The sequence below is a fragment of the Arvicanthis niloticus genome, assembly GCF_011762505.2.
Source record: "Arvicanthis niloticus isolate mArvNil1 chromosome Y unlocalized genomic scaffold, mArvNil1.pat.X SUPER_Y_unloc_2, whole genome shotgun sequence".
Taxonomy (NCBI): Eukaryota; Metazoa; Chordata; class Mammalia; order Rodentia; family Muridae; genus Arvicanthis; species Arvicanthis niloticus.
In genome coordinates, this window is record NW_023044979.1 from 5,487,385 (window position 1) to 5,508,416 (window position 21,032).

The window sequence follows — 21,032 nt, forward strand, 5'->3', positions numbered from 1 at the left end:
TCATTTCAAGACCCAAGAAAAGCCAGAGAGGTTGTAGGAAACTCACTCAGTGTTTTATTTTTGTTTTTCAGTGACTAGTCAAGGATCAGTCTGGAGGAGTTGGAAGACACTCTTTTCATCACTGAGAAGCAGAGAAAGAATTGATGCTCAAAATAATTCTCAATCACATACAAAGAGGCAGGCCTCAGCTACAGACAACATTCCTATGACAAAAAATAAATAATCATCAGGAGTTGAAAATAATAAAAAGAAATTCTAATGACTTGGAATTGAAGGGTAATGAAAACAAAAAGGAGAATATAGCAGTATTGCATTTGAAATCAATAATTGACTTTTAAAACAAATACACATAGAATGAATTAGGTAGTCTTCCTTTTGTTTCTATTTTGTAGAATAGTCCAAGGTGGTCTTAGCTCTTCTTTAAAAGTATGGTAGCATGCTGCACTAAAACTACCTAGCCCTTGCCTTTTTTGGATAGGAGGTTTATAATATCTGCTTTGATTTCCTTAGGGTCTATACTACAGTTTAGATAATTTACCTGATCTTGATTTAATTTGGGTTTATAGCACCTGTCTAGATAATTATCCAATTTTCTGGCTACATATTTCATTTAGACTTTCCAGTTTATAGAAACTAATGATTTTTACAACTTTCCTGAGTTTCTCTTGTTACGTCTCCTTTTTCTTTCTGATTTTGTTAATTTGGATACTGTCTCTGTACCCTCTGGTTAGTCTGGCTAAGTGTTTTTCTATCTTATTGATTTTGTCAAAGAACCAACTCTTGGGTTTGTTGAGTCTCTGTACTGTCCTCTTTGTTTGTAATTGGTTCATTTCTGCCCTGGGTTTGATTATTTCCTGGTGTCTATGTCTCTTAGGTGTGTTTGCTTCTTTTTGTTCTAAAGCTTTCTGGTGTCCTGTTAAGTTGCTTGTGTAGGATCTCTCTGGTATGTTTATGAGGGCACTTAGGGATGTGAATTTTTGTATTACCACTGTTTTCACTGTGTCCCATAATTTTGGGCATGCTGTGTCTTCATTCTCATTGAATTCTAGAGTATAGTCTTTTCTTTCTTTCTTTCTTTCTTTCTTTCTTTCTTTCTTTCTTTTCTGAGCAAGTTTTCATTGTATAGAAAGTTGTTCAGTATGTGGCTTTCTGATGTTTTTGTTATTATTGAAGTCAGGATTATTCTGTACTGATTTCATAGGATGCATGAGAATATTTCAGTCTTCTTGTATCTGTTGAGGCTTCATTTGTGAGAGATTTTTTTTTGAGAGAGGGTTTCTCTGTGTAGCCCTGGCTGTCCTGGAACTCACTCTGGCTGTCCTGGAACTCAGGAATCCACCTGCCTCTGCCTCCCAAGTGCTGGGATTAACAAAGTGTACCAGCATTGCCTGGTGATTTGCGACAGATTACATGGTCAATTTTGGAGAACATACCATGAGGTATCTTCTATCTATCTATCTATCATTCATATATATATATATATATATATATATATATATATATATATATTACATATATGTATATATATGTATTATTGTAGGGTGAAATATTTCATATGGAAGAGTCAGAGGAAAAACTTAAGGAGGTGAAGAGGATGGCAACCCCATAGGAAGAACAACAGTGTCAACTAAACTGGACACATCAGGGCTTCCAGAGTCTAAGCCAAAAACCAAGGGGCACAGAGGGAATAATTTAGGGCCTTGGGTATGCGTGCAGCAGAGGAATGCCTTGTCTGGCCAAAATGGGAGAGGATATACTTAAACCTGTAAAAACTTGATGACCTAGGGAAAAGAGAAGCTGGTGGAGTTGAGATCCTGGAGGGTGGGTGGGTGGGTGGGAGAGAAACCTTTAAAAGTCAACAGGGAAGAAGATGGGGAGAAGACCTCAAGGAAGAGGGACCAGGAAAGGGGGCAACATTGGAATGTAAAACATTTTTAAAAATCTAATTAAAAAAGGAAAAAGAAAACATAATTGAAAAAATATACATCTACATTGAGTTTAAGAAAGAGCAGACAGATTGTTTCCTGGCAGAGAAAGTGGCATTAATTGATTATTCTTTGACCTGGCTGCTATGTGCAATGTTAGCTTCTGTGATCTGTAACATGACACACACAGCTACAGCCAATGGCCTATGTTTCAAACATCTGACCTGACTTAACACTGAAAGTGCATTGGACATGTCTTCAAACATGGAAATTCAATATTCCTTGGATTATGCAAAAGTTCATAAATTATATACATACTAATCTAGTTTGTCTTCATTCACCTAACATAAATAAATTATAAAATTTATTAAATTTTAATTTAGAAAATTATTACCCTATCAACATCAGGTCTTTTTTTTTTTTTTTTTGTAATGGTGGCTCCATTGTTCCAGTGTTAGTGACTGGAAGCGATGTCATTAAAACCATAATCTCAACAAAGTAACTTATTTAAAAAGTGCTTCATTTGCATCCCTGCCCAATTTAAGAAAAAAAAACAACCATGACATTAATCAAACATTGGGTTAAATGTAACCTGAATACGTCACAGAATCTATCATAGATCCTATGGTGGGTCCCACCATAAATTTCATTGTGTGGACACAAACTACTGTATATCAAGTACATTGACCTAAAATAGACATTTTCACTTCCAGAAGTGATAGCCACATTCCATTGCCTGATGTTGGTACTTGATTCTGTAATAAGGAATAACATTTATCACCCTCTGGTGAATGATCATGAGCCCATTTATATTGCCAAAGAAGTTCTTAAATATTCTAACATAGCTGAAGTACTACAAAAAGGTTTTGAAACCAATTGTATGAAGATAATAGAGGTCCTTAAAGTAGAATTGATGAAATCACGTTAAAAAAAAATCAAGAAAAGCACAAAAAATTGGAGGAAATCAATAAATACCTCAAAGACAGCCAGGAAAACACAAACAAAAAAATTGGAGGAAACCAACCAATCTTATACATAAAGCCAAGAAAAACAAACCAAGAGTAGATGGAAACAAAACTGTTTAAGTCCTAAAAGTACAAACAGAAACAATAACAAAAGCACAAAGTGAGGGAATGATGAAAACAAAAGTTTAGGACTGGAAAAAAACTATGGAGGCAAAATTCACAAACAGAATACGGAGATGGAAGACAAATCTCAAGCATTGAAGATACAATAAAAGGGATGGAAATATCACACAATGAAAATGTTAACTCTAAAACTTCCTGACATAAAATATCCAGAAAATCTAGGACATTGTTAAAGGGTAAAATATAAGAATACTAGGACTAAAGAAAGGAGAATATTAGATTAAATGCTCATATTTGAAAACATTGATGGCAACATCTTAGAAGAAAAATTTTCTAACATAAGGAGGGAGGAACCTATCAAAGTAAAGAATCATCAAAACACCAACAGAATGGACCATAAAATGATCTGTCTTTCCTGTATAATAATCAAATCATCAAGTACAAAGAAAGAATACTAAAATCTGCAAAGATCAAAAGTCAAGAACCATATCAATAAGGATCTATTAAAACTGTAGATGGCCTCTCACTGGAGTCTGTAAACATATCAAGGGCTTGGACATATATACTTCAGAAAATACAGATGCCCAGATGATTATACGTAGAAAAAAAGCTGGCCAGGCAGTGGTGGTGTATGCCTTAAATTCCAGCACTTTGGATTCAGAGGTAGGCAAGGATTTCTGAGTTAGAGGCCATCCTGGTCTACAGAGTGAGTGTCAGGCAACCAGGGCTACACAGAGAATCCCTGTCTTAAAAAATGGAAAAAAAAAAAACCTTAATCGCTATTAATGAAAAAAACCAGATAGTTCATGCTAAAGTAAAATTTAAACAATATTTACCTACACATACAAACTTACACAAAGTTATATACAAAGAATCCAACCCAAGGAAGTTAACAATATACATGAAAACACAGGTAGTAAATAATCTTGTGTTATCTGCAAAAGAAAGGAAAGCACACAAATACCCCAACACCAGCATCACCACCAGCAGCAGCAGCAACAACAAAATATAAGAAGTTAACAATCACTGTTCATTGACTCTCTCAGTATCAATCAATGACCACAGTTCACCAATAAAAAGACAAAGGCTAACAAAATAGATGCTAATAAAAATCTATCCTTCAATTGCAGGCAAGAAATATAGCAGAACATCAAGAATAGGTGTTAATTCAAGGTAAAGGAATGTAAAAAGTTATTTCAAGCAAATGGACCAAAGAAGCAAGCTGGTGTGGTCTTTTTAAAATGTAGCAAAATCGATTTTAAACAAAATTAATCAAAAAAAAAATTGGAGAAAGATACTACAAATTACTTAAAGGAAAAAATAATCACCAAAGATGCCATTTCAAGTTTTAACATCTATGCCTTAAACACATGGTCGCCAACCTTCATAAAAGAAAATGTTTTAAACCTAAAACCACATAACTCTCGTACACTTATATTCCAAGATTTCAATACCCCATTCTCACCAGTGGACAAATTCTCCAGACCACTCACCCTCAAAAAAGAGAAATATTCCAGCTAACTGACAACATGAACATGAGTCCAGCTGATATTTAGAAAACATTCTACTGAAATATAGGAGAATATGCCTTATGCTGAGCACCTCATGAAACTTACTTGTAAACTGAAAACATATTCAGACACACTGCCATCTTCAATATATACAAAAAAATTGAAATAACACCATGAATCCTATCATACCACCATGGATTACAGCTGGATATCAACAAAACCTGAAAGAACATGAAGCAGACAAACACTTGGAAGCTGAACAACTCACTATGAATGAAAAATAGCTTCAGACAACATAGAGGAAGACATTAGAGACTTTCCAGAATTCAATACAAATGAATATGCAACATGCACAATTTTACAGAATACAAAAAAAAAAAAAAACCCATGAAACTGGTTCTAAGATGAAGGTTCATAGCACAAAATCCCCACATGAAAAATCTGGAGAGCTCTCATACTGGCAATTCAACAGCATGCTTTAAATTCTAGAACAGAAACAAGTGATCAATGAATAAAAAAGGATGAGAAATCAATAAATTATCAAGTTGGGGCTGAAATCAACAAAATAGAAAGAGAAGAATGGAAAGAATTAATGAAACATGGAATTGGTCCTTTTAGCCTTTTATTAGATAAGATAGTGAAACCCTTATTAAAAGATGGAGAATATCCAAATTAATGAAATCTAAAATGAAAATGGGGACAAATAATTGACAATGAAGAAATCTAAAGAATGGTAATGACATAGTTTTAAAAAGCCTCAACTCCATCGAACTGGAATTTCTAAAAATAATGGAAAAATTTCCTCAATAGTTTCCTCTTACCAAAGTTAAATTGAACTAAGAGAAACAACTCAAGCTGCCTAAACATCTAGAAAAAGAGAAGTCATTAAAGTATGACACCAAAAAGAGCCCAGGGCCAAGAATTTTAGGGTAGAATCCTACCAGACTTTCAAAGAGGAGTTCATGAAAATACTCCTCATAGTATTCAACATATAGAAAAAGAAGAAACTTTAGCCAATTTGTTTTGTGAACCCATGGTTACTCAAATATACAGTCGATGTAAAGACTCAGTAACAAATAAGAATTATAGACCAATTTTTCCTTGAAAGCAAATATGTAAAAATATTTAGTAAAACAGAAAAATAAAATAAAATAGAAACCACATCAAAAGACCATTCAGCATGATCAATGAGGTCGGCTTCCTTCAAGAGGTGAAGGGATGGTTCAACATAATGTGATTAAAGTGGAAGAAAAAAGGTGTAATCTCTTAGATGATGAAAAATTCCCTGACAATATTTAACCCCACTGTATGGTAGAGTTCTTGGAGTGATTAACCATACAAAGAACATACCTAAACATAATAATGCCACTTTACTGCAAACCTATAGCCGACATTAAATTATGGAGAGAAATTCTAATTAATTCCACTAATTCACAAAAAAGAGTAGGTGATCCATTCTCTCCATATCTATTCAAAATACTATGTAAAAATTTAATGTTAACTAGTCCTATATTCAAATTACAATTTAATGTTAACTAGACCTTTACTGCCATTTACAATGTAATATTAACTAGTCCTATATTGCAATTTACAATTTAATACTAACTAGCCCTGTATGGCAATTTCCACTTTAATGTTAACTAGTCCTATATTCCAAGTCCTATATTGCAATTTACAATTTAATGTTAAATAAGTTAACATTAATTTGTAAATTTAAGGAGGAAGTAAAATTAGCTTTATCTGCAGATGATAGGATAGTAAGCACAAGTGAACTAAAACTTCCCAAAGGCAATTCCCAGAGTTGATAAACACTTTCAACAAAGTTGTTGGATACATGATTAACTAAAAAAGAAAAAGAAAAACCAGTGGCCTTTGTATGTACAAATGAGTTTGCAAGTGCAAACAAATAGACAGACATCGGAAAGTTTAAACTGGTGGTTCACACCTGTCAAATTTTTGTTCTACATAATGAATAATCTTGAGTAACTCAATGTGTGTTGGGTAAGATCATACAAATTATTTGTAGTCACAGATGACTTTTGATATTATTGAAGGTGCTCAAAGACTATTGTAATATACAAAGACTTTAATAGATTGATTACTTATTAAGGAGTTTAGTCTTCTATAAAGATATCAGAAAGTATAAGACTTTAACACATTGACTTTGTTTATGGGTTTTCTCACATTATGACTTTTTCTCATAGTTTCTAGGACGACTGCCACATGCAAAGGCTTTACCACATTGCTTTTTCATAGCATTTCTCTCCAGGATGTATTAGTTTATATTCAGAGATCACTGTGTTGTGAAAAGGTTTTATGTCATTGATAAAATTTGTAAGATATGTCTTCAATATGTGCTCTGTTATATATTCTAATATGTTTATACTATAGAAATGTTGGGAAGAAGCAAAAGAAACTTGCCCTAAGGACTGCCTTTTTGTTACCAGCCTCAACTTAATCATAAACTGAAACTAAGTAAAATTCCAGGTCATAGGGGACCTGTGTTCTTAATAATATCTGACAAGTTTTCATGACTCATGTTTTGTTACCTAAAACATAACAACTGTTCCTAACCATAATTTCTGTTATTCATGTTTTATTACTCAAAATATAATGCATGTTCCTAACCACAAAAGGACAAATGGCTGTGATAGTGTTGAACATACAACCTACATTCTGTATCATTTTGAAGACCACCAAACTCGGGAGACCCTTCCTCAAGTCTCAGGAAATCATGACCACCCAAAAACCACAAGACACCATACCAGCATGCAATCAGCAGAGGTTTATTGGGGATTGGGTAACCAAGGTCAAAACTGCTTGTTCACACAGAAACAGAATTTTGACAAAAGGCCAGCAAGCTGAGGGGTTTCTTTTATAGAGAAAGGAAGGAATTTTCATTCGGTTATACATGATTGCTTGTACTTTCGCGTGGTTACACATGATTGGTTGCTTTACAAAGTTTGAACACCAACAGGTTGTAACACTGGAAAGACCATGGGTTGGGGGGAGTAACCCAGAACAGTGGAACGTTTCAGAGGAACCTACCCTTAACGATCATTACCAACTATTTCAGGTAAACTATTTTTCACTTCTTCGGGCTATAGCCCCACCTAGATGGCTTGCATCTTTCTCTGTGGTTAGGAATGTGTCTTCCTGCCCTGGGCTTTTCCCAGTCATGGGTGGAGTCTACTCCCTGAGGCTTGAGGAATGTAATCCAGTAAGTGTCCACTGATTCAGGGATAATGTCCTCCACCCGGAATGTGTCCTGGGTCAGTGAAGGTCTGATATCTTATTTTCAGCTCCACGTTCTAGAAGCTGCACTTTTTCTGCCCAGGTCTAAGGGCAAAGAAAAAGTCTACATATTTCATAAAATGGTCTTTATAATTTTTCACCCTACACTCCCACTTTTTCCGATTAGGTTATGTTTTTAATCATAAAAACTCAATTATTAATAAGTCCATTCCCAACCCACTTTTTCTGATTTGGATCTTTAGAAAAGATTAAACTCCAGTGTCATCATAATTATCATTTTCTTGACCTAAAGCTCTATATTGATGGCACAACACAAAAAACTGAACAGCACTTATCCTTTCTCTAACAAAAGTTACTAATCTATTTAAATGCAAGGGCCTATGATAAAAGCAAGTGTAAAATCACAAGAAGTCCAGCAAGGGAGGATAATAGGGTTGTCAACCAAGGGGACTTATTGAACCAACTCTCGAATCAACTTTTCTGCTCCTCTCTATCTTTCTGTCTCTGCTCTAACCTTTCTCTGAGTTTACTCATAGAGTCTCTTATCACTCTTGAATGGTCTATATAGAAGCAACATTTTTCTCTTAGAGCAGCACACTTCTTTAAGAAACAGCAAGTCTAGTGCTCTTAGCAGCACCTGTCTACATACCTGCAGCCACTCCTAGTCTCAATGTAATAGCTAGAGTCAAGGAAAATAGGCTCTCTGCAGAAGCGTCTAGGGTGTATCTCAAACTCAGTTCAAGAGTACCTGCAGGGTGTTAGTAAACCCTGGGAACTAGCTGGACAAGTACACAATAATCTTTGCTCTCATCAAAGATAGCAGTGGTGACACATGTTAGCCCAGAGCTGTAAGTCTACCATTTATCAATTTTAGGCACTAAGTATCTGTTAGCAGGGGTCCTCGGGCTCTATTTTATTAGCTAGGGGTCTCAAAAATTTCTATTACTTTCAAAGTTGTCCTCTGACTTTTACATATTTTGTGGCACATAGTTGTCTACATACACATAAAATCACATATATAATAAAGACAAATTGCAAAAGGAACAAATCTATATAACTCTAGATTCACATTTCAATTTCAATCTTGTAATCACAAGCTGTCATTTAACCTTGGGTGTACACACCCTAAGCCCCACCCTCTAGGTGCCTCTAGGGCGGGTATGTCACATGAGTCAAGGCCTGCTCTTTGGCCTTGTAGAATCTCAGGCGACCTTGAGCTAAACAGCAGGGGGTTGTTCAAGCATCTGGATGTTCTCAAGTTGGCAACAGGCACAGGTGTTGGTGAACTTCAAGGAGGTCAGATGGTCACCAGTACCAGGAAAAGTCTCTTAGTAGCCTAAAAAATCATTTCTCACACAAAAGGGACATTCTGGGTGTGGAACAAGGACAAGGGACACTCTAGCCAGCGCCAGTTGCTGAGGGTAATTTAGCTTTAGGGTTTTGTATATTCTCTCTACCTGTCCTAAGCTTTGGAGACAGTATAAATAGTGGAGCTTCTAATATCTCTGACAATTCCTGACTAACCTTAAAACTGCTATCTGATCTAATTATCTATGACACTTGAAACCTCGGGAAGATCTCTATTCGAGGATGTTTTCCCCTAGGTATTTCTTATTTACTCTAAGTGTTAATACTTCTCTGGCTCAAAACCTGGGGTCCCTTATATGCTTTAAATATCTTGGCTGCTTGTTTGCACTCATATCTTGAGAGTCCATCTGTGCATTTAGCCTGGTAAGTTTTTTGTTTTCTGGGGAGTGTAGTTCTCCCTTCTTGTGTGTACCATTGCCTCTTTTGCAGCTAAGCTTCTGAGCATAATTTTGTGGCCCTGATTTATCAGTAGTGACTTGACTACAATGAATTATCATTTGCCTTGTCCTGTGTTTGAGTTGTGTTGGATCTCAGTGGACCCCATGATGTAAAGGCTTTAGCACAGTATGTAATCACTATCCAGTATGAATAGTTTCATAATGATGAAGACTACAGAGGTATTCAAAGGCTTTATTATACTAAACATGTCCATTGGGACACTGTGGGTGTGTTCTGAGTCACAGAGGGCATGTTTAAGACTCAAGTGGTGTGTCCAGAGTCACAGGAGGCATGCTTAGACTGTATCACATATTCTTTCATGATAATGAAGACTAGGGAAAGGCTTGACCATATTAAATACACTCACAGGGTTTCTGTCTTTGTGTTTCCATCGCTATGAAGAGAAACCATGAACAAGGCAACTCCTATAGAAGCAACAGTTTAATTGGGACAGGCATACAGTTTCGGAGATTTAGTCCTTTTTCATTATAGCAGGAAGCATGGCAGGCATGAAAGAAAACATGATGCTGGTGAAGAAGCTGACAGTTCTGCTTCTTGATCCAAAGGCAGCCAGGAAGAGACTGTCTGCCAGGGAGCAAGTAGGAGGGTCCATTCAGCACTGGGTGGAACCTTGAAGAACACCCCCACAGTGATGCACTTCCTCCAACAAGGCCACCTCTCATAATAACGTCCTCCCACTCCCTGAGCCAAGCATATTTATACTACCACATTCAACTGCCAGCCCCCCACCCTATGATTGTGCAAACACATGATTGTATGAAGACCATATTTAAAATAGCATAATACAAAATATGTGAGGTTCAAATTAAAAGTCCTCATCATCTATAGAAGTCTCATAAATGATAAAAATCCAAAGTGCAAAGTCTCTTCTGAGATCACTCCAATAATGTAACTGTAATCCCCTATACATTCAAAAACAAATAGCACATAATATCCATCCAAATTCACAGAATATAGGTTACCCTTCCTAATCACTATTGTGGGAAATACTGGGACAAAAGAAGACCAAAAGCCAGCAAGGCAATCTCCAAATTCTCCATCTCCATGCCTGCTGTCAAAGTGTTTTTCAGATCTCCAACTCCTTCCTGCCCTGCTCACTGCAGCACAAGTCTTTTTCTTTGGCGGATTTTCTTTCCTGAAAATATTTTTTTGAGAAGGTATCCCACTGCTCAGGAATCTGAAACTCTTGGGGTCTCCAAAGTAACTTCAAAATTACAGCTTCTTGTTCCAGTATCTGGGATCCACAGATGATCTTCTGTCCTCCTCAAAAGAAGCTGGGTCTCTTTCCAGCTCTTCTGTCTATAGTACACTAGGTTCTGCTTGACTCCACTCAACTGCTGCTGCTGTTCTCTCTGCTCATCCCACCGGACTGACATCTTCAATATGCTGGGTTCTTCTGTGACAAACAGTCTTCACAGCATTCCTCTCATGCTCCCTTCATGGTGCCAAGCCTCAGCTGCACTGCATGAAACATTCATGCATTAAAACCAGTGCCACCTGGGTGACTCTTACACAGGACTGAGTCAAGCTGTACCATAAGGTACAACCTAGGCTACCTCTGGAATACAACTTCTTTCTCCTCTCAGAAAACACTTACCAGAAGATTTCACCTCAGTGATGCTGGTTTCTTCTTCGTCACCACTAATTTTCTAACTACAACCAAACAGCATCAATTGTCTCAGTCATCCCTTCTATTCTTTTCTCTAAAAGCAGAGCCACATGGACAAAGTTCCTGAATTTCTCTGCCTGCTGGGTCCCAAACATTGCCCCTTCTCTTACAAAATCACCAGCTTTCTATTTTTCAACAACTTCACTGCCTAAGCTTGGCTGTCCTACAACTTGCTCTGTAGATGAACCTTGACCTCAGAGATCTGCATGGCTTTGTCTTCTGAATGTTGAATAATACATGTGTAACACTTTACTTAAGCATTTTATTACATAAAACTTGTTCTGTATCAGTATGACTTGAATCAGAGATAGTTGATGTTCATCTCCTGGGATTTAAGGTGTGTACCACCATGCCTGGACCTAAGTATATCCTATATCCTTTTAGATATTAAATTGAAAACCCTGTATAGTAATCACAATCTGTCCATTGTCAATTTGACACATACTTGTATTTCCTTACCTTCACATAAAAACAATAACCAGTTAATAATAATGCCTAACATTATACAGTTCTCATCTATACAACTTCATATGCATATGTTTAGGTGGCTGGAATCTTGCCATAATATTACCATTTCTTTAATACCATTTTGTATCTTTGATCACAGGATTTAGCTTCATTCAACTTCTTGGTGAGATTTTCTCTTTTGACCTAACATTTTATATTTTTTCTCTAAGATTACTATGCCTGCTCAAATCATCATGAGAATAAACATAGGTCAAAGGCTTTGTTGGCTTCACTTAGACTTCCTTTGTCAATGCAATGAACATCAACCTCTTTACCTTATCTTCAAGGACACTCTACAGACAAAAGCAAAAAAAAAAAAGGCAGCAACATTCTTCTGAAAAACATTTTAAAAAACTATATACAAAGTTCAAATCATTCTCAGTACATATGTGCTTCATATTCCTACTAGGATGGGCCATTAATTTCCACTTAATGCATATACAGATCCAAAGTCTAAAAAACCACATTGCTCCATAAAACAAAACAAAAAACCACAGTCAGGCCTATCATAGCAATACTTAAGTCTGGGGTACCAACTTCTGTGTTAGATAGAATTTCCATTGCTAAGAAGAGACACTGTAACCAAGGCAACTGTGTTAAAGGCAAATAATTAATTGGGCCTGGCTTACACTTTCAAATGTTTAGTCCATTGCCATCATAGCAGGAATGTCAGCATGCAGGCAGCCATGATGCTGGAGAAGGAGCTGAGAGTTCTGCATCCTCATGGGAGGGCATCCAGGAAGAGACTGTCTTCCTGCCAAGTGGTAGGAGGCTCTGTTTTGTACTGGCCTGAGCTCCAAAGACCACCACCACAGTAATTCAATTCTTTCAAAAAGGTTACATCTCCCTCAAGGCACATCTCTTAATATTGCTACTTCTTAGGGTCCAGCATATTTAAATCACCACAGTTTATTTCTACTATACTTTCTGGTATCTATATAGAAGACAAAATCTTTAGTAAGCAATCAATCTATTAAGGCCTTTGTGTATCACAGTAGTCTTTGAGCACCTTCAATAAGATCAAAAGCAATCTGTGACTGCAAATTAGTTGTATGATCTTACCCAATACAATGACATTGAGGTTATTTATTATGAGAAACAAAATGTGACAAGCATCAACAATCATTTCAAACTTTGCAGAGATATGCACAGGCTTTACCACATTCATTACATTTGTTAAGGTTTCTCTAAAGAGTGTGTTCCTTTAAGTGTTTGGACAGTACAGTGACATGCAAAGGCTTTATTGCATTGCCAACATTCATAAGGTTTCACTCTGAACATTTTCCTTTGTGTATTCAGAGATGACTGTATCCTGGAAAGGCTTTACCTCATTCATGACGTTCAGTTTCTCTCCAGTATGTGTTCTTTTATGTGTTGGGTGATGACTTTGTTGTGCAAGGGCTTAACACCTTCATTACATTACATTGAGTGACTCTCTTGAATGTGTCCTATTATGTAGTTGCAGATAAAAGTGAATTGCCAAGGTTTTATCACAGTGATCAGTTAAGCGTTCTCTCCTTTGTGATTTTTATTGTGTTAATATTCAAGTAGGTTTCTCTCTTGCACGTAATCTCCCCTGTCACTTCAGATGACTGTAACTTGCAAATGCTTTACCACATTGATTTACATTGATAAGATTTCTCTCCAGTATGTGTTCTTTTATGTCTTTGGAGGTGACTGTGATTTGAAAAGATTTTACCACATTGATAACATTTATAATGTTTCTTTGCAGTATGTGTTCTTTTATGATATTGGAGACCACTGTGATATGAAAATGTTTTACCACATTGGTTACATTCATAAGGTTTCTCTCCAGTATGTGTTCTTTTATGATATTGGAGACCACTGTGATATGAAAAGGTTTTACCACATTGGTTACATTCATAAGGTTTCTCTCCAATATGTTTCCTTTTATGTATTTGGAGAGTACTGTGACATGAAAAGGCTTTACCACATTGACTACATTCATAAGTTTTCTCTTTAGTATGTGTTCTTTTATGGATTTGGAGATGAGACTGCTGTGAAAAGGCTTTACCACAGAGATTACATTCATATGGTTTCTCTCCAGTATGTGTTCTTTTATGTTTTTGGAGACCACTGTGACATGAAAAGGGTTTACCACATTGATTGCATTGATAAGGTTTCTCTCTAGTATGTGTTCTTTTATGGACTTGGAGATTACTGTGACATGAAAAGGCTTTACCACATTGATTACATTCATAAGGTCTCTCTCCAGTATGTGTTCTTTTATGGATTTGGAGATGACTGTGATGTGAAAAGGCTTTACCACAATGATCACATTCATAAGGTTTCTCTCCAGTATGTGTTTTTTTATGATATCGGAGAGTACTGTGACATGAAAAGGATTTACCACAGAGATTACATTCATATGGTTTCTCTCCAGTATGTGTTCTTTTATGTTTTTGGAGACCACTGTGACATGAAAAGGCTTTACCACATTGAGTACATTCATAAGGTCTCTCTCCAGTATGTGTTCTTTTATGGACTTGGAGATGACTGTGACGTGAAAAGGCTTTACCACATTGATTACATTCATAAGGTTTCTCTCCAGTATGTGTTCTTTTATGATATTGAAGTCTACTGTGATATGAAAAGGCTTTACCACATTGATTACATTCATGAGGTTTTTCTCCAGTATGACTTCTTTCATGCCTGCAACAATAATGGACACATGTGAATGCCTTACCACATTTTTTACCTGATCAATCATTTTACCAACATGAATAAACTTTGCAGTTGGTCTAATCATAAAGAACACTCGGATCTTAAGGTTTTATCACTTTGATGTTCACGGTTATACTTGCTCACTGTGGGTTGCTTGATCTCTTTGAAAATACCTGTGATGGTAAGAGCACTTATTACATGGCTCATATTTATAGCCTCCTTTTTTTTTTTTTTTTTTTTTGGTTTTTCGAGACAAGGTTTCTCTGTGTAGCTCTGGCTCTCCTGGAACTCACTCTGTAGACCAGGCTAGCCTCGAACTCAGAAATCCGCCTGCCTCTGCCTCCCAAGTGCTGGGACTAAAGGCGTGCGCCACCACTGCCCAGCTATAGCCTCCTTTTTTATATGAGATTTCTATATGGTGTATTTCACATGTCTGAAGATATCAGGGAATTAAAACACTGATTGCTTTCTTAGTTTTTCCTGTATTGTGAAAAACACCACAGGAGCACTGTGAGCCAAGACAAACAGAAGAATTTCCAAACTTCTAGTACCCATAGTGATTTCTGCAGTGTGACTTGGGCTTTTCCCCGGTAATGTCAGAAAAACAATTAATTGCAAATGTCTATCATATTCAGAAAGTCTACCAAAGGCAGAATACTACATATCTTCTCATTTTTTGAGTAGAAAGAGGTACATTACTTCTTACAACATCCCTATGCTCACAAGGTTTTATCCATTATGAGAATTGATACACCCATTAAAAGAAGAAGAACAAGTGAAAGGTTTCCATATTGAATTCACACCATTTGACATTCTGTACTTTGTTAGACATGGGGTATATAGATAAAGGTTTCTCCACAACTTTCTTCACTCTCACTAACTGACCACTCAATAAACCTAGAAACGTCACTACAAGAATATGAGTATCACCAAATTTACCATGGACTATTTGCTTATTGGATTGCTTTGGATATATATTTATCACTACTCAATGCATAACATCTAAATATTATGAGACTATTCAGATTGGTAGTTCCACAGCAAAGCTCTAATGTAGTTACAAATCAATCAAAGGTATCTTTTAAGGCACTGTTTCCATGTCTTCTCTCTTAGAGAAATGCCTTACAAACATAAATCAGATAATTGACATTGAGGAACATTGTGAGAATATTATATTCATAGCTATACTTAAAGGACTGATTTTTTTACACACTTGCTTTTCGTTAACACATTAAAATTTCCTCACAGGCATATTTGTATCAGCTTGCACATGAACACTACCTTTCACGCCTTCTAGAACTTTGACGTTGTTCTTCAATATGATGATCTTCCCAGCTGTAACCTAAAACACAGTACCAAAAATGAATGATATAGTATTGAAATTAAATAAAATGCATGTTACTGTGAATTTTGACAGCACTGAACATGATTTATTCAGCTCAATCTTCCTTGTTCTCAATTGAAATAACAGAGGCTCATCAATAACCAAGAATCACTTGTTCCATTATTTTGAAAAGCAAAACAAAATTCACAATGTTACCTATAGCAGTGAGGTTCCAGTAGGTCTCTAGCATCACATCTTTGTAGAGATTCTTCTGGGCAGGATCCAGCAAATTCCACTCTTCTGCAGTGAAGTTCACATGCACATCATCATAAGTCACTGCATCCTAAAATATCACACACAGGTGTACAACAGGAAGCATGATCATGACCTCACTGTAAATTAATGTATACTTTCTAGACAATGTATTACTCTAATTCTTGTGCTTCCTCCACTTATTTTCTGAAACAGAAGTTATAATCTAATCATTCTGTCAGTTTAGAAGGAAATTGAATTATAAATTTCACCTATGTTGCTTCTGATCCCTTGCAACACAAATGGCAATTGAGAGGGACATGCAGGAGGAAACAGATCAACTGTACTGAGCAAACATCTGAAAAGCTGTATGAACAATTACTAACTACAAAAGTGATGGGCAAGCTGTGTGTATTTGCTCATGACTTTAATCACAGATATAGGCAGGTGTATGTCATTGAGGTGGATGCTGGCATGGTCTATGGGATGTGTTGCAGAACAGGAAAAGTAATACATTAAGACACTCACTCCCTTGTAGAAATCAACAAGGAAACAAAAATGATAGAATGAACTCACAGTTCTTTACTGAAGTTCCCACTAAGAATTATGCATTCACTGCAGTTCTGTATTCATCTTGCAAAAACGTGAAGTGAAGCAGTTTAAACAGCAACATTAATAAATTTTACTAGAAGGGAATACATGTTTAAACAGTTAAAAATGGACAGATGAAAATATTAGTAATGTATATGCTGATCAGAAATAAGGAACATAGAGCAGGAAAGATAGCTCAGCAGTGGAAAGCTCCTGCTGGTCTTCCACATTAATGATGGTCAATTACTAGTATTTACATGGGGATTAACAACTACCCATTTCTTCAAGATCAAGAGTACTGAGGCCATCTTCTCACAACAGTAAAGATGAGGCACACATGATATTCATATTCATGCACACAGGCATAATATGCTTATTTATTCAAAAATTTCAGAACAAACACAAGAGTAAGGCAGAATGACATACACCTAGATTCCAGTGACTATGAAGCATCAGACAGTATTGATATCATGAACATATGCCATCTTGAGAAATAGAATATAATATATATATTTTGCCAAATTTTAAAATTGAAGATGTAGATGAAGAGCTGCACAAAAGCATGTGCTTATGTTATAAAAACATGTCAGCTGGCTTCTGTGGTTTCTGTATGTGCTATCAGCAAAAAAAGGTCCTCACAGAGAAATTTAGTCTTGAAAACAATAAACAAAAGATATAAAGTTAAAAATATAAAACCTCCAGGCTTGCAAAATAGCTTAGCATTGAATAGCAAATGGTTATACTGTATCTTATGTGAATTAGAGACTGAGAACAAATGTGGACTGTATGGGAGCATGAGAAGAAAGTGGAAGAATCAGTTTCAACCACGACACAGTAGACACAGAGAACAAAATATGTCCTGTTTGAAAGAAATGCAGGGTTAAAGCTGGAGCAGAGACTGAGGGAATGACCAATGAAAACTTGCCCAGCTAGAGAGCCTCCTTGTGGACAAGCACTAATCCATGATATTATTAGGGATACTCTGGTATGCTCCCACACAGGAGCCTTGCATAATTTTCCATTAAGAGGCTCCACCCAGCAGCTGACTTGAAACAGATGCAGAGAACCACAGTCAAACATTAAATGGTCCTTGGGGACTGTTATGGAAGAGAAGGGGAAAGATTGATGGCCCTGAAGAGGATATAAATCCACAGAAAGACCAACAGACTCAACTAATCTGGACCCTTGGGGACACTCACAGACTGATCCACAAACAAAATAACATACACAGTCTAGACTGAGGGCCCTGGAACATATGTAGTAGATATGTAGCTCAGTGTTCATGATGGCCCCCCAACAACTGTACCAGGGGCTGTTCCTAAAGCTGCTGTCTATCTGTGGAATCTGCTCCCTGAACTAGGCTGCCATGTCTGGCTTCGATGGAAAGGATGCATTTAACCCAGCAGAGACTTGATGCACTGCAGTGTGGAGATACCCAGGGGCACATACCTTCTCAAAGGAGAAACAGAGGATATTGGAGGAAGGGACTCTGTGTGGGTAGAGGACCTAGAGTAGGGACTTCACAAAGTTCATAGTAATTTTATTTATAACAGCTTGAAACTGGAAAAATCCCAGATGTCACTCAACCAAAATATGGATATAGAAAATGTGGTTCATTTACAAAAGGAAAAACTATTCAGCTATAAAATACAAGGACATCATCAATTTTGAAGGCAAATAGATACAACTAGAAACTATTATCCTGAGTGAGATAACCCAGACCTAAAAGCACATGCATGTATGTACTCACTTACAAGTGAATAATAATCATAAAATAAAGGAAACCCATACTACACTCCATAGACCCAAAGAAGCTAAACAAGAAGGAAGGCCCAAATGAGCACGGTTGAATCTCACTCAGAAGGGGGAATAAAAGAGTCATAGGAGGCAGATAGAAGAGAGAGAACTGCATGGGAGAGCAGATAAGAAAGGGGAATTGAGGAGAACCAGCAACAGGTATGGCGAGAGACATAAGAGGGCCAGAGGGGAAAAATGAATCAAAATCTGCAGCTGTCTGAGGGGAGGGGGTACATTTAGGATGTGCCAGAGACCATAAATAGGTACCAAGAAGTCTAAGGTTGATCTTATCTGAGATGCATAGCAGTTAGATATGGACGCTGAAGAGGCCACATCCTGCAGTCAGGTAGGACCCTTAATGGAGAGTTAAAGACACCAACCACTCCAAAAATCTTTCTACCCAAAATTTGTCCTGTCAACAAAATACAATCTACAACATAGATTCTGTACAGCAGCAAAATAACGTTGTTGTTGTTGTTCTAAGTTGCTACGCTGCTGCTGTGATTGAATGCTCTGAGCAAAAGCATCTCAGGTAATAAGTGGTTGTTGTACATGGTTCTGTCAGATCAGAGTCCATCATTTTGGGAGCGTAGATTAGAAACTGAAGGCAAAAAGCATGGACAAACACTGTCTCCTGGCTTGCTCTTTGCTTGGTCGCTGTCTCATGCTTAGCCTGCTCTCTCTTCCAACCCAGGACCACTTGCTTAGGGATATTGCAACTCAGTGGAAGAGCCTTCTTAATCAACCATCAACACTATCTCTCACAGACATAGCAACCAACCATTCTGATGAGGGCACACCCTCGATTGAGAATCCTTCAGATGACTGTAGCTCTGAAATTCTGAGAACTTAAGACAACTATGACACAGACACAATAATAAATGAGGAAGTTGTTACAACACAAAACCAATGATTTAACCATATCAATTACAGGAGCCCCTGCCACCACAAGAGTGAGTTGGAGTTGTGGCAGAACCAGGACAAAATGAAAAGGGCACCTGGCTCAAAGCAGGGAAGGATACACTGGAATGGGGAGCTCAGAGGCTGTGCTGACCTGGGGTGAGATGTTTTTAACCCTGGGTTCCCTGGCCAGTGCTACCAAAGATGTGGCTAAAACAGCTGGAAGGTGGATAGAGAAGCAGATTATCCAGCAGTCCTTGAAATGGCCTCCCCAAAGAATAGGATCTCTGGTCCAAGGAAGATATGCTAACTCTGTTGGAATTAAGAACCACCTTCCATCTAATGACAACTCCAAAACTACAGAGTCACATATAGACTGGGCAGAGGGTAGAATGAAAAAGGGGAAATGAGGTCTTTGTTCTTTCCATTCTGTAAAACAGGGTAGGAAGAATGTGATTGTGCCCTGGATGCTGTTTTGTTAGTAAGAAGGATTTGACCCAAGGTGAGGGGTCAGTAACTAAATCAATTGGGATGGAAACAGTCTCATTTCCTCAGTCACAGAATAAGAAAGTGCCACACACATAACAAACAACCACAAGGGAACAGTAAGGGCTACCCAGCAGATTCTTCCACTTAGACAGAGGAGAAAATGAAGGCAGTATGGCAGCTGTGAGCTGTGTCCAAGTCTGCTCTAACCTTCCCAGAAATTAAGACCAGAGGCACATTGTCCCCTATACCAGGCTCTGGAACATCTTTGAAGCACTTTGGGGCTGCAACTCTCCAGTGCATCTACTGTAGCTGGGTTCCATGTTCAATTTAGTCATCTTCCTCCACATATACTTAAGAAGAATCTGAAAACCCAGGCACACAGACACAAATATGACAGGCAAGCCACTGACCAAAAACAACAATGGTGCATCTTAAACACTGGGGTTCCAGTCAATGCACTAAGATGTTTTGTCAAAGAGACTCCAACAACCAACAAAGAGCCTATTGCAATGCAAACACATGGAGGTCTTTATTATGAGCTGTCTAATAAGGATTCTCACCAGTCAGCCTCACATGAGATCAAAACTGAGAGACCAAGTCTAGGGGTGCTGGGTATTTATTGTAGCTACAGCAAGATTGGGATATTAACATGCAGGTCAGTAACTTAATATTGTAAAAAATGCATGTCTGGCATAATCAGCAGAAACCAATCAAGAAAACCATCTGACAACCATGATGGGTAGGTTAACATTTCCTCTGTAAGGTGTATTAGTTATCGATATGTAGCTTAACCCTGCAGTTGTACCTTGACTGGCTGTTGACAAGGGGGGACTGTCATAGGATGTTTGCTCAAGTGGACTTTGTGCACTCTCAGAAACAGAATCGACTGGGCTTTACAAACTCATCTTTGTGCCTGAGGTCCTTATTATTGAAAGATGCTCCTGTTCAACCACAAGCCATGCATGGCAGTAGAAAAGGTAGTTTGTCCAAAGACCTACCTCACTATCTGTTACTGCACTGTCTGAAACAGTTTTCCTGAGCAGGTACCCCACAGCTCTGGAATTTCAAAATATTAGGGTTTCAAAGGTAACTTTAGTATTACACCTTCTTGTTCCAGTATCTGGGATCCACACATGATCATCTGTGCTCCACAAAACAGATTGGATCACTTCTCCAGCTCTTCCATCTATAGCACTCTAGGTTCTGCTTGAC

The 21,032-nt window shown here is 37.5% G+C and overlaps 1 protein-coding gene across 1 annotated transcript; it reads right to left on the reverse strand.

Annotated features, from left to right (window-relative positions):
* Nucleotides 1-13,333: 13,333 nt before the first annotated feature.
* Nucleotides 13,334-16,056, reverse strand: LOC143433963 (uncharacterized). Its single transcript, XM_076706202.2, is given in 4 exon segments — nt 13,334-13,406; nt 13,408-14,455; nt 15,749-15,809; nt 16,008-16,056. Coding segments are annotated over 4 exon segments (1,188 nt in total). The 5' UTR covers nt 16,042-16,056; the 3' UTR covers nt 13,334-13,361.
* Between the last annotated feature and the right edge of the window lie 4,976 nt (nt 16,057-21,032).